We start from the raw sequence: 15,060 nt of genomic DNA on the forward strand, positions 1-15,060 counted from the left end.
ATGCTTGAATTGCTAGCACTTGCATAGTAAAAGATCTGTTTTGAGTATTTACATTGTTTTATGAAATAGGCAACGTTAGCATAGAGTAGACCTTAAAAGAGGGGAGGACAAAGTGTTATCTCCTCCCCAAATTATCTATTTTTGCAGGAAAGCGTTTGGAGGGTACAAAATTTTGTGCTGGGTAGAAGGAAGATATTATCATCACAAACATGGCCAGCCCAAAGCTCTGTATCCACAGTCCAGCTCAATTTGTGGATTTGGGATCATATAAATAAATAGAATTCATTTGCACAGGCCATATCTTTATGTATTGTGGTGGTTGTTTAGTGTACCGTAGATTCCGGTGTATAAGATGACTTTTTAACCCTGGAAAAGAGGTTTAAAAGTTGGGGGTCGTCTTATACGCCGTGTATGGGCGGCGGGCTCTGCGCCGGGAGAAAGCTGCCTGGCGTGGAACCTGCCCACTGCTTCTTCAGAAGCAGCAGCAGCCGGTGGCAGGCTCCGCTCTTCGCTGGGTGGCTTTCTCCCGGCGTGGAGCTGTCCAGTGTATTAGGCGACTGGGCTTATAAGACGAACCCCCAAATTGCAGCTGCCAACTTGGGGGGTCGTCTAATATGCCCAGTCGCCTAATACACCGGAATCTACGGTATTTATATTCCGGCTTTCTCCCAAGTTGGATCTCCCATGTTGTTGGATTACAACATTTTAAAACAACTTTATAAAATACAAAGTACAGTCAAACCTTGATTCTCGAACAGCTCCATTGCTGAACATTTCGGCTCTCGAATGCCAAAACCTGGAAGTAAGCGTTCTGGTTTTCGAATATTTTTCAGAACTCAAATGACTTCCGATGTGCGTTTCTCTTTTTTCCTCATTGAAATTGCTGACAGCCCTTTGATTTTCGGTTTTCGAACATTTCGGAAGTTGAAGGATCATCCGGAATGGATTACGTTCAAAAACCGAGGTTCCACTGCAATAAAAATAAGCTTATTAAAAGCAACGGAGGCTGTGGTGCAAGCAGACGAAGAATAGAAACTTTGGCTGGGTGCTTGATCTGGCACCTGGATCAAGTTTATATGTTAAATATCATGAGGGACAAGATGGAGATCTGAGGGACCCTGCATGTCAGTGACTATGAGGTTGAACACAGCATCACTTTCTGAACTTGTCCCTCCAAGAACGATCAGAGCCACTGTAAAGCAGTGGCCCGAGGTCTCATCTCACAGGCGGTGCAGAAGGATACCACAAATCCTAAGCCTTGCAGGACTACCAAAAAATAGAAGAAACCCATAAGTGGAGGGGGAAGCCTAAAACAATCTATTCAGAGCTGAGAATGCCCAGTGAACATTAAATGTTGACTGATTGATAGGGGTGGAAAAGTGGAAATCTCAGGAGGAAGTGGCTACAAACCTGAACAGGCTCACCATTACAACATTTTGTTGCCCCACTGGTGCACTAACAAAAGTGCATCCTGTTGGAAGTTTTGTAATGTAAGTGAACAATATCTGCATCCAGATGTGCATTTAGGATTCTCTGTATTTACTGTCCCTTCTTTACAATAGAATGCGGTATGGCCTTCTTGTAAGACAATGCAGTCATCACAAGAACTGAAGTGTTTCCCCACCAATTTACACTAAATATAAAGCATTTGCTTTATTTTTCGCTCAGTAGTGGTGCCACATCGTTAATTATGATAGTTTGTGTTGTGCCACAACATTGTCATGTTCTCTTTGTGACCCTTGATTGGCTGGGATGCACTCATGCAGTTTAGGGGAGGGGTGAAAACAAGAGCTGTGAAAAGGAATGAAAAAGGTACAGTTAGGCAGGTGTTTGAAGGGATTTCACATTCCTAAATTTTAAAGAGAAAAATAATTCTAGTTTGCATGTGAAATCTGTTTGGTGAAATAATTACTTAACCAGACAATAAGGGGAGCACGTCCTAAAATCATATTCCAACATATTTGTCAGATTCTCTGTGAAAATGGACCTTCCTATTGAGTTTACATTCTTAAAAACTAACTGTAATTTGTAATTGTGGAACACAATGAGTTTAAATATAAATCAGAGCAAATTTCTTTGGACTTGTTTATAATAGCCTTGGTCTTCTATAGTCCTCCACATATGACTGGGTATAATCTTCAAAATAACTGTTTTGGGTGTAGAGTGGCACTATTAATAATGTTTTTCTGGGATAGTTGCAACATAACAGTTGGCACTTATACCACTTTTGGAAGTGATCCTGTGACTTTGTGGACATGGAAAAGGATGGATTTTCCAGTTATGGTCTTGCAAACAGGATTTAGTCGCAAGATTGCCCTTGGATTGCTAAATAATTTAATTGTAACTTTTGCGTATACATGCACTCATAGGAACAATCTGACAAGTCATTGCATGAAATAAATGTGTGTGTATGTGTGTGTGTGTGACTTTATGTGTGTGTGCGGGGATTGATTTCACCCCCAGAGGCGCACTCCGTTTTCTCTCGAGACAGACGGATGCCAACAACAACATATATTTAATTTTGTAGGGCTAACAAATAGGACACCCTGCAGTAAATCCCACTTAGTAAAAAATAATAATCACCCTAGTGTAAAATTCCAATATGTATTGGAATAGTTTTTATTTTTTTATCACTTGTTTACTGCCGTGTGTTCATTTGGAAGGAAGGGATATAAATTTAATAAACAAACAAAATATTAGATTGTATAATCAGTTGTGACTTTACTCACCTCATGACAGTGTCTTGGCAATCATATTTGTTTCTCCTCGTACTCCAAGAATAAATTAAATTATGCTTTATGTCCACTTTTCGAAGAATGCTTTCCCAAGTGTACCTCAAAGATAGAACAAGATTATATTTTGCGTGAGCTATGCATCTTCTCTTAATTCCCCAACGATGCAGGAAAGATATAGCAGCTCTACGAGTCCTCCTTGTCCTGTGCTTCTGTTTCTTAATATGGACAATTTACAGATAGACAAAATTGATAACTCTTTCTGCATTGTCTCACACACTCATAGTGCTTTGGCTCATATGAGTAGCATATTACCTAATATGGCATGCAAATGTGAATCCATCTCTTCTCATGCCCATTTCTATACTGTTTGTGTTCAGTTTAATCGGAGATTGTTTTGGTATATTTCATGCGTTCAAATGTGTGATAGATTTAGGAGTCTAATGTAATGATTTTCTTTTAAAGACTGAATTGGAGAACATTGAAGTAACTCAGGGTATGTCAGCAGAGACAGCAGTGACTTTCCTCAGCCGCCTGATGGCTATGGTTGATGTACTAGTATTTGCCAGCTCGCTAAATTTTAGTGAAATTGAAGCTGAAAAAAACATGTCTTCTGGAGGCTTAATGCGACAGTGCCTAAGGCTTGGTAAGTTTGCATGGAACAGCTCAGTGCATTAAATAATTACTTACAGATCAACGAAATGAGGCTGCAGTAAAAAAGAAAAAAAAAGAAAAAAGCCAAAGCTGACCTGCTTTTGATACTTTGGGTTCCAAAAATCTAGAAGTCTGTGCAGTTGAGAATATCTGCTTATTCTCTTCAACACCACCATTAATTTTTATTATGCCAATTAGCAAATTTTTTGAACATATGTTCATTTGCTCTGTAGAACTGTTCGTAGCTTCTACCTTTTAAAAATTTCTGTATTTTGTTGTGTTTGAAGAAAATTGCATCCAGCCAAGGTTAAGATAACAAGTATTTCTCTACGTAGCAGAACTGTTCAAACTATAGCAAGAGCGCTTTATGTTATTATACATAGTATTCTTAAAAGTTGTACATTTTCCACATATACTAAAAAAGCTAACATGATTGCTGCAAAAGGAAGATAATGTGTTACATGCTGTGAGACATAAAAAGCGGAACTTGTTAGTTTGAAGGAGCCTTGGTTATGGTGCATGACAAGCATACTGGCATGCTAATGGATTCCTCATTCTATTCCTCTGTTGATGACTATATTTAGCTCACCATTCTCCTTAAAATGTTTTATTTGGACTCCTTCCCATATACACAATCAAGATTAAAATTACAATCCTCTTCTGACTATCTCTTCTGTCAGTTTCATGCATGCTTATATGAAACTGCCTAATATTGTTAGGTCATCAGTAACCCTAGGCAACATTGTGTACTCTAGCTGTGGGCCTCTCCAAATCAGAGATGATTTCAAGCCCTGTAACTTCTCTCATTTCCACTAATAATTGCGGCAACTTCAGACCTTCTGCATGCATTGTATATGCTCCAGCACTAAACCGTGTCCTCTCATCTATAGCCAATCACTTGATGGTCTTCTATCATTTTACCTCTGTGCTTTCTGTCATGCATTCCTTATGCCTCAAATGTCATAGTTCTCTATTTGCCAGCCGGGCATCCTCCTTCTTCAGGATCGCCTTATCAGGACTACCCTAGCTTCACTTTGTATGCTGCTCCTCTTTCATCTGACCCTCCTCAATCAATTCAGATACTAGTGCTCAACCACTTTCCCATCTCCATCAGTTACAAATTGCAAAAGCATAAGGAGGGTTCATTTAAATGTGTTCTCTACTATGCTGTGTATATTGTTGCTGCTCATTTAGTGTTCAACAGTAGTATCTTATCTGAATAATATTAAATACACATGATTAAGAGATTAGTATATTTAACTCTGCCTCAGTTTTAGCATTAGTGCATAGAGATGCTGTTGTAAAATCCAGCGTTTATGTCATGAAAGGTTAACATATTATGGCAGATCTCAGGCACTAGGATACAATATTTTTTTCATTGTTGCTTTAAGAATTTCATTAAGATTGGTATTCCAATGCTATTTCTTAAACCTTTTTAGTTTGCTGTGTTGCTGTGCGAAACTGTTTGGAATGTCGACAGAGACAGAGAGAAAGGGTAAATAAATCTTCACTAATCAGCAGTAAAACTCAAGAGACTCTTCAGGGTATAAGTGCAACTACTACAGCTAAGGTAAACTATTAAATAATATATACCATTGCATAAAATGAATGAATTGGAAATAATTACAATGTGTCATATAATATTTTAAATTGGTTATGATGATTTGTCACTTTGGTAAAACAGAAGTTACTCCCTTCTATAAATCCAGAGGGGGCAGTCTTTACAACAGAAAAGCACTTCTTCTTGGTCAGGAGACAAGAATAGTCTTGTGATTTTCCCAGGGGAAAGTTCTGCTTAGCCTTATTACCATGGCTGTTCTGAACTATTATATGGGCCTAGTTTTTCCCCCTTGGAGTCTGTAAGCAGGGTATTAGTGGAGATGATAAAGTGGTAGAGAAAGTTAAAGATCATATATGAAGTTTTCTTTTTAAGTTAAAATCTTCACTGTTCTTTGTAGTCTCTACTTGTATTGGTGAGAAATTTGTGTTTGTTTAAGCAGATTTCATTTGAGTAACCTTATACAAAGCAGGTGAATCACTTATATAGTGGAGCTTTGAGAAGTGTACCTGGAATGTAAGTGAGACACTTTAAAGGTTTTTTGACATTAAAGGTCCCTTTCTGTGTTTTAGAGAACTTCATAAAGCTTACAATACCATATTTTATCTATGAAACAAGATGATACATACAAAGACATACACACACGTAGGAACAGCTGAGTATTTTGAGCTTGAACCTTTCTGAAACTATATAACTATTGTATGTTTAGACTCCACTGGAAAATGTTCCTGGTAACCTATCGCCTATTAAAGATCCCGATAGACTTCTTCAGGATGTAGATATTAATCGTCTGCGAGCAGTTGTGTTTCGTGATGTGGTGAGTACTATCATTGGCAGCTTTTCTTAAAGGATTTCTTGCCTGTGTAATGTCCATGGGAGAGAAACAAGGGTACAGTGGTGCCCCGCAAGACGAACGCCTCGGAAGACGAAAAACTTGCTAGACGAAGGAGTTTTTCGTTTTCTTAGCCGCTTCGCAAGACGCATCTCCCTATGGGCTTGCTTCGCAAAACGAAGCTTGCCCCGCAAGCTCCGGGGATAGCGGAGAAGCGCAGCGCGTCTTCCCCGCTGTCCCCGGACCTCTTTTGAAGCAAGGGGCGGCGGGGAGAAGATCGCTTCTCCCCGTTGCCAGCCCCGCAATAACCGGGGACAGAGGGGAAGGCGCGTGCCTTCCCCTCTGTCCCCGGAGATTGCGGGGCAGGCAACGGGGACAAGCAATCTTCTCCCCACTGCCTCTTGCTTTAAACAGGTCCGGGGACAGAGGGGAAGGCACGCGCCTTCCCCTCTGTACCCGAACGGTCTCCATAGGAACGCATTGATTGATTTTCAATGCATTCCTATGGGAAACCGTGCTTCGCAAGACGAAAAACTCGCAAGAAGAAAAAACTTGCGGAACGAATTAATTTCGTCTTGCGAGGCACCACTGTATTTGTAAATCTACGCTATGCACCCTTTTTTCTTAAAATAGTAATTATGCATGTATATGTGGAACATCTTTCTTTAATAAATTATTTTTATACTGGGAGCTGTTATCTAATCCCCTAAGTAAAGATGACTTCATCCACTTTTTGAAATTTAACATCCTTGGTGACTTGATCAGATTTAGCAAGATCAAGAACCTTGCATGGACAGGTTATTTTTGGAATTGTAAGAGACTCTTTTATCTTAAAAAAGTACTTTATTCAGTAAAAGGTGTTCCCTTGAATTATTAAACTATACCATGGAGCTGATTTAAAGTTTAAAACTTAAGCTGAGCTAAAAGTTGTACTTTGAAAATTTTGGGCTTAAAATTACATATTGAGGATGGGGAAAGGTTCAGGGGAAAATAGTTGGGAATAGTTGCTTTGAAGAAGTTCCACTCTCTCTTTAATTTGCTGCTCCAAGCACTGGTGGAGCTCCTCTTGGTGGCCACCATGATGTAGTGTTGTTCTGAGGGGATATTGTTGAAGGAAAAAAAGGGTGGCAAGCAGCTTCCAAGATGGGCTCAGCTGCCACTTGCCTAAACCTTCACTGGTAACTTGATAAGCCAGTGAATTGCCCACTCCCGGTTTCCAAAACAGCTCTTCCAAATTCGCAGCTTGTGAATTGGGGTCATTTTTAATCAGGCCTAAAACAAAACCTCCGTTAGAAACTACTGTAGAAACCACATTTATGTATACACGCTTCCTGCTGAGATGTGTATGTCTCTTTATTTCTTTATTATGAATGCCTGTTGGTATATATCTTTATATCTCTGTATATCCAGTCACAAATTCCCAGTGAGATGAAAATGTGAAATCGTCTTTAGGCAATTATAGTTCTTTGTAGGGGCAACAGCTCATGGGGGCTGAGCACTTTTGTCCCCCCCACTATTTTTTTGAGAGAGGGTCACCCCCCCATGTCCCCCAAAATCGGGGTGGAGTAGAGCGAGTGCGGAACCAAGCGCGGTGCTGCTACAATGGACTCCTCCTCCTCCTCCTCCTCCTCCTCCTGCCACGGAGGGGAAGGAGATTCGAAGCAGCCTCATGGCAGTGGCAGGAGAAGTAAGAGCCGCCGACCACTGAAGTCACATTGCCACTGAATTCTGCCCCTGGCTCCTCCCAACTTCCTGACATCGCGTCAGACCCCCAATTTCCCTTGCAAGCTAGTGCCTCTGGTTCTTTTGCAGTACAGTTTTCAGTCTAGAAACATTGGTTAAGTGTGACAGGACATGTTGAGTACTTTTATCATGTATTTTAATTGTATTTTCTTACAGGATGATAGCAAGCAGGCTCAGTTTTTAGCTTTGGCTGTTGTTTACTTCATTTCTGTGTTGATGGTCTCCAAGTATCGGGACATACTCGAACCTCAACGAGAAACTGCAAGGTCTGGAATCCAGGCAGGTAGAAATATCAGGCAGGAAATAAATTCACCAACAAGTACAGGTACCACTGTTTTTCTGTTTATGTTGCATAATTTTTTAGACAATGGGTACTTGACTATAGAAAAAAAGAATTCAAATGATACCTATTAACCTTATTCAGTTTCTGACTTGTCTTGTTTTCTTTAAGTTGTTTTGGGAGTATTTCTGCTTTCTCGGTCTGGTTTGTCATTCCTAGCATTGGTTGGCCAGTGTCTTGGACTATAGGAGACAGGCTGTCAAAAGTTCTGGTATCTTCCGATATGGTACTTCTCTGTAGTATACATTTCATCAATTGCTCCTCTGCAGTGGAGCTAGAGACAAATATTTTTTTAAAAATGTTAATTTAATTTATATTTAACTTGTCATGTGGTTTTAATTAAGCTCACAAGTGATGTGATTTTTCTCAGTTCCCTCCTCACTTTGTGCCACACTAGTGGCTGGGTATTTTTGCATGAAAGGCACCATAGCTCAGCAGGCAGAAGATCAATTCCCGGCTCACCACTTAAAACAAAGAAAAAAAGGATAGCGTAGCAGGCTATGGGAAGCACCCCTGCCTAAAACCAGGAGAGTTTCTGTCTGTTCGGCTAGACAAAACTGGACTGGGTGGACAGATAATCCCACCTGATAGAAGGCATTTTATGTGCACTGATGATGAATGTGAGACTTACCCATCCCTTTTTACCAGTGATGGAAAATTGGAGTGCGTCAGTGCATTTATGTTGAATGGATTTTGAAAGGAAGACCAACATTTGATGGCAGTGGTGTCCAACTTTGCATAGCAAAGTCCGTAGTTTTAATTCAGTACCAGCTCAAAAAAGCTTTTAAAGAAGTGAATTATCTTCATGGTCCTCTGTCTTTCTTTGGTAGTCTGTGCCCTATAAGATGAGATTGGGTCAAACTATCCTAGGAGTGACTTTCAGTTTTTTGGAGGAGATACAGTGTGTATGTATCTAATCTACATAGCTATCTACAGTTTCTACCATCTATCTATCTATCAATCATCTATTAACTACATATGTTTACTTTAACTTTTATTTGTTTACTTTTATGCATTCATTTTTTCAGTTTTGCATAACTTCAAAAGAGAATCTTCTTCAGAGTACATGTCTTGTAAAATATTCAATATACTGAAAACAGCTTCTATATGTCATAAAATGGTTTTTTAAAATTAATCTTTTTAAAGTAAGGTCAATAGAGGTGTATACTTAGTTTCTCTGTGGTCTAAAATGCTTCTTAAAAGTTATTTATTGCTTCGGCCACTCCGGGGAATCCTGCTCTTTATGATTGAGTAGACAAGCCTATGAAATCTTATATTAGATATTAGCTAACTGTTAGATAGTTAGCTTTTATTCTTGTTTACCTCCTTAGGTATTTTCAGTTCCTCATTTTAACACATTTATTTTGCACAGACAAAATTAGTAGTTAACATGGTTATCAATTTGCCAAGTTGAACTAATACTTCAGCTGGATTTTTATCAGTTGAAGAAGCTGTCAAGAGTTTTCATTTCTCAGTTGAAGAAGCTGTCATTGAGATTGTTTTTGCATCACATACCATATTAATCTGAGAACCATGGGCCATATTCAGTTACTCAGTTCCATAAGCAGAACCCAGAGCAAGACCTTCCACTAGTTCAGCAGAGCCTTCTACCCTTTCCTATTCCCCCCATGCCCCCTGTGCCTCCCCCAGATTTGCTTTGCAGTGTTGGGAGAACCCCCAGCAGAACACACAGGGAAATTGTTCCATAGGGCAAGCAGAAATGCTTGTGCTGATGGAGTGATCTCCTTAGCACCACATTGAATCCCACCCCATGTTTTTTAAGTTCCACTGCATTGGTTCATGGTTGTGCCATCTGTATCCATATGCTTTCTTCTTCCAGATGAAAGTTGCTGAGAACTCAGTATTACACACATGCACACACGCACACACATATGTAAACCTGTTCCTATATATTTATTTTCAGGTGTATTTTTTGGCTTACTAATCTTTGATACTGTTTACATCATGAAGACCTTGCACCTTACAGTAAAATTAGTAAAATATTCATATAAAACCAAATTTGATGCTGTTACCTTTATTCAAAGCAAACCCATGTTATTAACTGTTGTAGGATAGTTTACTGGGTACTCTAAAATATTCCTGCATTAAAGCATTTTGCTATAAACATGTTCTTAAGTGTACACCCTAATTTTTAGAGTTCTTCCCTGTTTCTAGAAATATTCTAATAGTTTGAGTAAATTTCGATTAAATCTACACAAATTTATTTCTTAATAAAATATTATTGGGGGGGCATGGTTCACTTGTGATAGATGACACACACATGTTGTAGGAGACACCATTCTAGAAAATATATTCCCTCGTGTGAAGAAGAAGAAAGAATGCCTAAAATGGTGCCATACCATCTACAGTATTTGTATTTGAAACTTGTATTTTGAAAAATCCAAACACTTTAATTTATTATGATACTTTAATTGATTGATCTGACCAATTAATCAACTAAATAATGTAGCCATGCTGATTTTGTGTTTATATTTTGTGTGTTTCCCCATTTGTGTATTATGCCGTGATGCTGGAGTAGGAAACTGCTGGTTTCACTATTCTGGCCATGCCTGTCTTGTCTATGTATACCTGTCTTTTCTATAAATGTTGTTTTTATGATGCGTTATTTAAAGGTATGTTCTTTTCCTATCTCTTGATTTCTCTCTGAGAAACACGTTGTTAGTGCCATGTTTGCATGTTTCAGTGAGATAGGACTTGTGTCATGGATCCACAGTGGACCAAGCCACAGGCGATAAGCAGCTGGCTCACAATTGACTCCATGATTTTCTCCACAGTTGTGGTCATACCATCTATCCCACACCCAAGTTTGAACCATGGATTCCTTGCCAAGTTAATTCCTGAGCAGAGCTTTACCCACTCATTTTACAAAGGTAATATTAACACAACCTCCTAACTTGTTTGGGTGTACTTGTTTCATTTCATGTAATTCAAAATCTAACTATAACATAGCTGTTTCATAAATAAGAATACGCTTTGGGTTACACACAGATAAAATTTACTGCAAGGATAGAATGAAAATCCTCTGCCCAGCTATGTCTAGATTTTGAGGTACCTTGTTAATGGAGAGAGTTGCTGTAGATGATAAAAGTATAATTTTGCACAATGGTATATACAAGGCACAAGGCATTTTCATTAAATTCCTTTTCTTCTTATTTAGCAATATGTTTTAAACCTTTGAAAAATAATACTAAAAAAGATAAGGAAGATATCTAATACCATATTCTTGAAGCAGTGTGTTTTAATATTGTTTAGTTGTGCATTTATTTCAGTCTTTAATATAGACATTTTTATTTTGGATTATAGCATCCAGTTGTTTTAATGCCAATGAGGAGGACTATGCGACCGGAGATAGCAATAAGAGCTAAACTTCTGATATCACCAGGGGGAACAGTCAAACACACACACACACACACACACACACACACACACACACCATCTTGCTCTCTTACAGCAGGAAAGGACAGTATTCACAGCTTTCTTCTTCTTTATATCACAGTATATTTAGCTTCCACCACCTGATCAGGCAGCATGGTGCACCTATGTAACAGCACAGTTCTCCCCTTTGAACATGTACAATGCTTAGTGCATTTTAGTTGTTTATTATTATTATTATTATTATTATTATTATTATTATTAAATGTGTATATCACCCTTCACCCAAAGATCACGGGGCGGTTCACAACAAAAAATGAGAACACAAAATAATTCTAAACCAAAAACAAACCTTAAGCTCTGCAATATACCAGGGAGCCAAAAGGACTCCAGGAGGTGGGAGAGAGCACCCAGGGGCAATTGTTTCAACAGCCTGAGCCATTCTGATATTCCAGAGTTTGGCCAGGCCTTTGACAGGAGAACCAGTTCTATCAGCCGGAAAATCGCCCAGAGCTGTCTGGGAACTCACTGGATCCATTAGCCTCTGAGGGTGGAGCATTTTAATAGGTTCCATGCCGCTGCAGAGGGGGGAAATGTGCTGAAAGCCTAAATCTCAACAGGAAGTGATCTGACCATGACAAGAGAAAAGGCCTGCAAGCAGAGAGCAGGTACTCCAAGACTCACAGCAAAGATGGTTTACTTTTTTTAATTTAAGAGACTCTCTGCAGTCAACTGAAAAGCCCCAGTTTAAACCTTTCAAGAAGCTAAACTCAAAAAATAAACAGCGAGAAAGAGATGACAAATTAATACAAGAAATTATTACTCCTGCAAAGGCTTATATTGACTCTGTATCTGACATGATAACAGAAAAGGTCAAAGACTAAGATGAAATGAAGTTAACCCACAAGCTAGGAAGCAGTAGCAGCTCTCTGCACCTATGCAAGCGATAGAAATTCTCATTCATTAGAGGGAAATCAGGCTGCAATACATATCTAGTAGTAAGGGGGAAAGGAAAGGGGAGGTGTTTGGGTATGAAGTTTTGTGTGATAGAGTCTTCTAGACAGAAGCTTTACTGAGAAAGGTGTTTAGCATAGGAATGCTTCAACACAATTAGTTATTGCCGACTATCTAGACTGCTAGTAGCTCTGATCAGTCTGTTTAAGATATCCTTCAACCAACTAAAGACCCAGTCTCTCTTAAAATCAGAGATAATGTTGTTCAAGGGAAAGTATTCCTGTCTTCAAGGTTCAGCATTCTATCTAGAAGGTTCTGGAGGTCCTGCAAGTAGACCAAGTCCTGTCACAGGAAGTACTGTTTTTAAAAATTGGATACCATTTCAGGAACTTCTAGAACCTTGTGTTTTTATATTAAAAAGAATTGGCCAGTAGGTTACATTTCAGGTCATTAATTCATTTTGGTAGACAAGCTTATGGATAGTCTACAATTATTAAGATGATAGTGTTTCAATTAGATCCCAACAGGCAGATATTGCCATAGATATGTGAGGCACTCTAGATTGTGAGCATGCTACTCTGATAGCTATGTGAAATTGCAGTGCCTGAGTAATGGTGTAGTTCAGTGCTGAATCAAATATTTTACATGCAGAAGGACATAGCTTCAATCCCTTAATCCCTTTATCCTTTCAGATAAAAAGGGCTCAGGTAGCTGGGAAAGACATAAGTCAGAGACATTAGAGAGTGGTTGATGGACAGAATACGAAGATATTGGCAGACCAGTAGTTTGATCTGCTGTAAAGCAGTTCCTTATTTTAATAAATTTGTTTCCCTTCCCTATAATCAGTTTTGGATATTGACAAATAAGGTTTTCCAGCAAAAAGTCTACAAGTGGAGTGTGTGAAGTACCCTAATCTGGTGGGATCACAATTAAAACATTTGCAAATCACCATCTTGTATATGATTTAGAGACCTAGATAGAAAGTATTTTCCTTTTTCCATAGCAGTGTGTGTGCATAAAATTTCATGTGTGTGGTTAGGAAAAATAACTGTTCCAAGAGGCCATCCAAGAGTGTCTGCTGGTCTTTCAAATATTTGGGGCTGTAAGCACTGAAGTGAGCACCTTGAATTGGGTTCAGAAACATGCATGCAACTGTTTTAGAACAGGAGTTATATATATATGAGTTCTAAAGGCAACTCCAGCCAGTTGCCTTTGAACCAGTTTCTGAGTCATTTTCAAGAATAGCCCCACATAGAGCACATTGCAATAATCCAGTCTGGAAGTTACCAGAGCATGGAGTACTGTGGCCAAATCATCTCTGCCCAAAGGGTGGCGTACCTGACAATAGTCTGAAGTGCCTCTGTAATGCTTTCCTCCTACCCCTGCAGGTAAGAATGGCCCCACTAAATGAAAACTTCAGAAGTGAAGGTATGATCATTCTGACCAAGAAGACCATAGCAGTTGTTGGAAATTAACTATACTTAGTTAAACAGCCACGACACTGGAGATTCTTTCTCTATTCCTGAATACACTTCAATAATTATTGAAGAAATAAAAAAAAACATAAGGCTTGCAAAAAGCTCTGTACAGCACTTCCCAAGCAAATCACAATCGCCTGGTTGTTGAGTGTTTCAGAAACACTGCACAAAGGACTTTGCAACCACTATTAGTCGGCAAAGCACTGCCCCATATGTAATGTGAAATTTGGCCAAGTGAGTGTGACTTGCCTGAAACAGGTCTATGGGCCAAATGGAGGTCCAGATTTGCCCTGGGACCAGAGGTCAAATAACAATCTGATGGATTCACTTACCTTCCTAGGATACAAAAACAAGAAGATTAACAGAAGGAATGTTTCCAAAATGACACCATCTATTTACAATATCCCAAATATGGTTAAGAGGTTATTTGGAGACCAGGGTTGCAGTACTTCATCCATATGAAACAATAAAGTTTTGGATCTAAATTACCGGTAGCTAATGCAGTGTTTCGCAAAGTTGGGTGCCCCCATTATTAAAAATTGTGGGACTTGGTAGACCACTTTTTGCTTTGCTTTGTTCTCTGTTGTATAACAAATACTTGGTTAACTTTTGGATTAAATATAAAGAAAAATAAAATAACATGTGCCTGCATCCTCATCAAAACCAGTGTCATATTATCAAAATCACAGGCCCTAGACTGAGGGCCAAGTTGAGATAATCTTGACAGCTCCACATTCTATCCATGTACCTTATGAATAGAGCATACAGACAGCTAGCGGTCCATGTAGATCAGTTTGAGGACATCTGACCTAGTGGATTACTACTAAGTGTAAGCAGCTACATTAGATAATGAATTAAGTAGTGTGTAGAATCTTAGATTAGATGGCTGATCATGGATAATCAAAGTCAGTAAAGGCTGGTCTTGCTGCTTTTGGGAATTGTTCTTTCTTAAATGAGGGCAGCTTTCCATTACCCTTAATGGAGACAGCAGTTAGATCCCTTTTAAAATCATTTGTATCAATAAATATCCCAGGTAGTGAACAAAAACCCAAGAATAAAACATGTCAAACCACCAAATATATTGCAAAATTAAGGATAATCTCAGGCATTAAAAAGTACATAAACAGCAGCAAAATAATTTATACCATTGATTTGCAGCAGATTTGCTACATATCCAGCTGCACATATTGGCATTGTTTTATCTCCCATGCTGTGATTTTATGATGTGGTTACTGTATAAGTGCAGCTATTCTTGGATGACTCGTCATTTTTCAGCAGTGCCAATCTGACTTCTTTGCTGCTTTGGGGACAGAAATTTCTTTAGCAGCCTTGCTGGACATTGTATGCCTAGGAATTAATTTAGAAGATTTGACCCC

At 39.0% G+C, this 15,060-nt stretch overlaps 1 protein-coding gene across 3 annotated transcripts in view; it reads left to right on the forward strand.

Moving 5' to 3' along the window:
* NBEA (neurobeachin) overlaps positions 1-15,060 on the forward strand; it is a 357,769-nt gene that overhangs the window by 87,140 nt on the left and 255,569 nt on the right. For 2 of the 3 annotated variants that reach the window (XM_079973311.1, XM_079973312.1), the window contains exons 25-29: positions 3,198-3,378; positions 4,826-4,956; positions 5,654-5,761; positions 7,676-7,844; positions 10,655-10,750. In XM_079973311.1, coding sequence (XP_079829437.1) covers positions 3,198-3,378; positions 4,826-4,956; positions 5,654-5,761; positions 7,676-7,844; positions 10,655-10,750 — 685 coding nt within the window. Of the gene's footprint in view, positions 1-3,177; positions 3,379-4,825; positions 4,957-5,653; positions 5,762-7,675; positions 7,845-10,654; positions 10,751-15,060 lie in introns of those variants that run through there. The other variant, XM_079973310.1, reaches the window with a different exon arrangement.

Source organism: Podarcis cretensis (genome assembly GCF_951804945.1).
Source record: "Podarcis cretensis genome assembly, chromosome: 4".
NCBI lineage: Eukaryota > Metazoa > Chordata > Lepidosauria > Squamata > Lacertidae > Podarcis > Podarcis cretensis.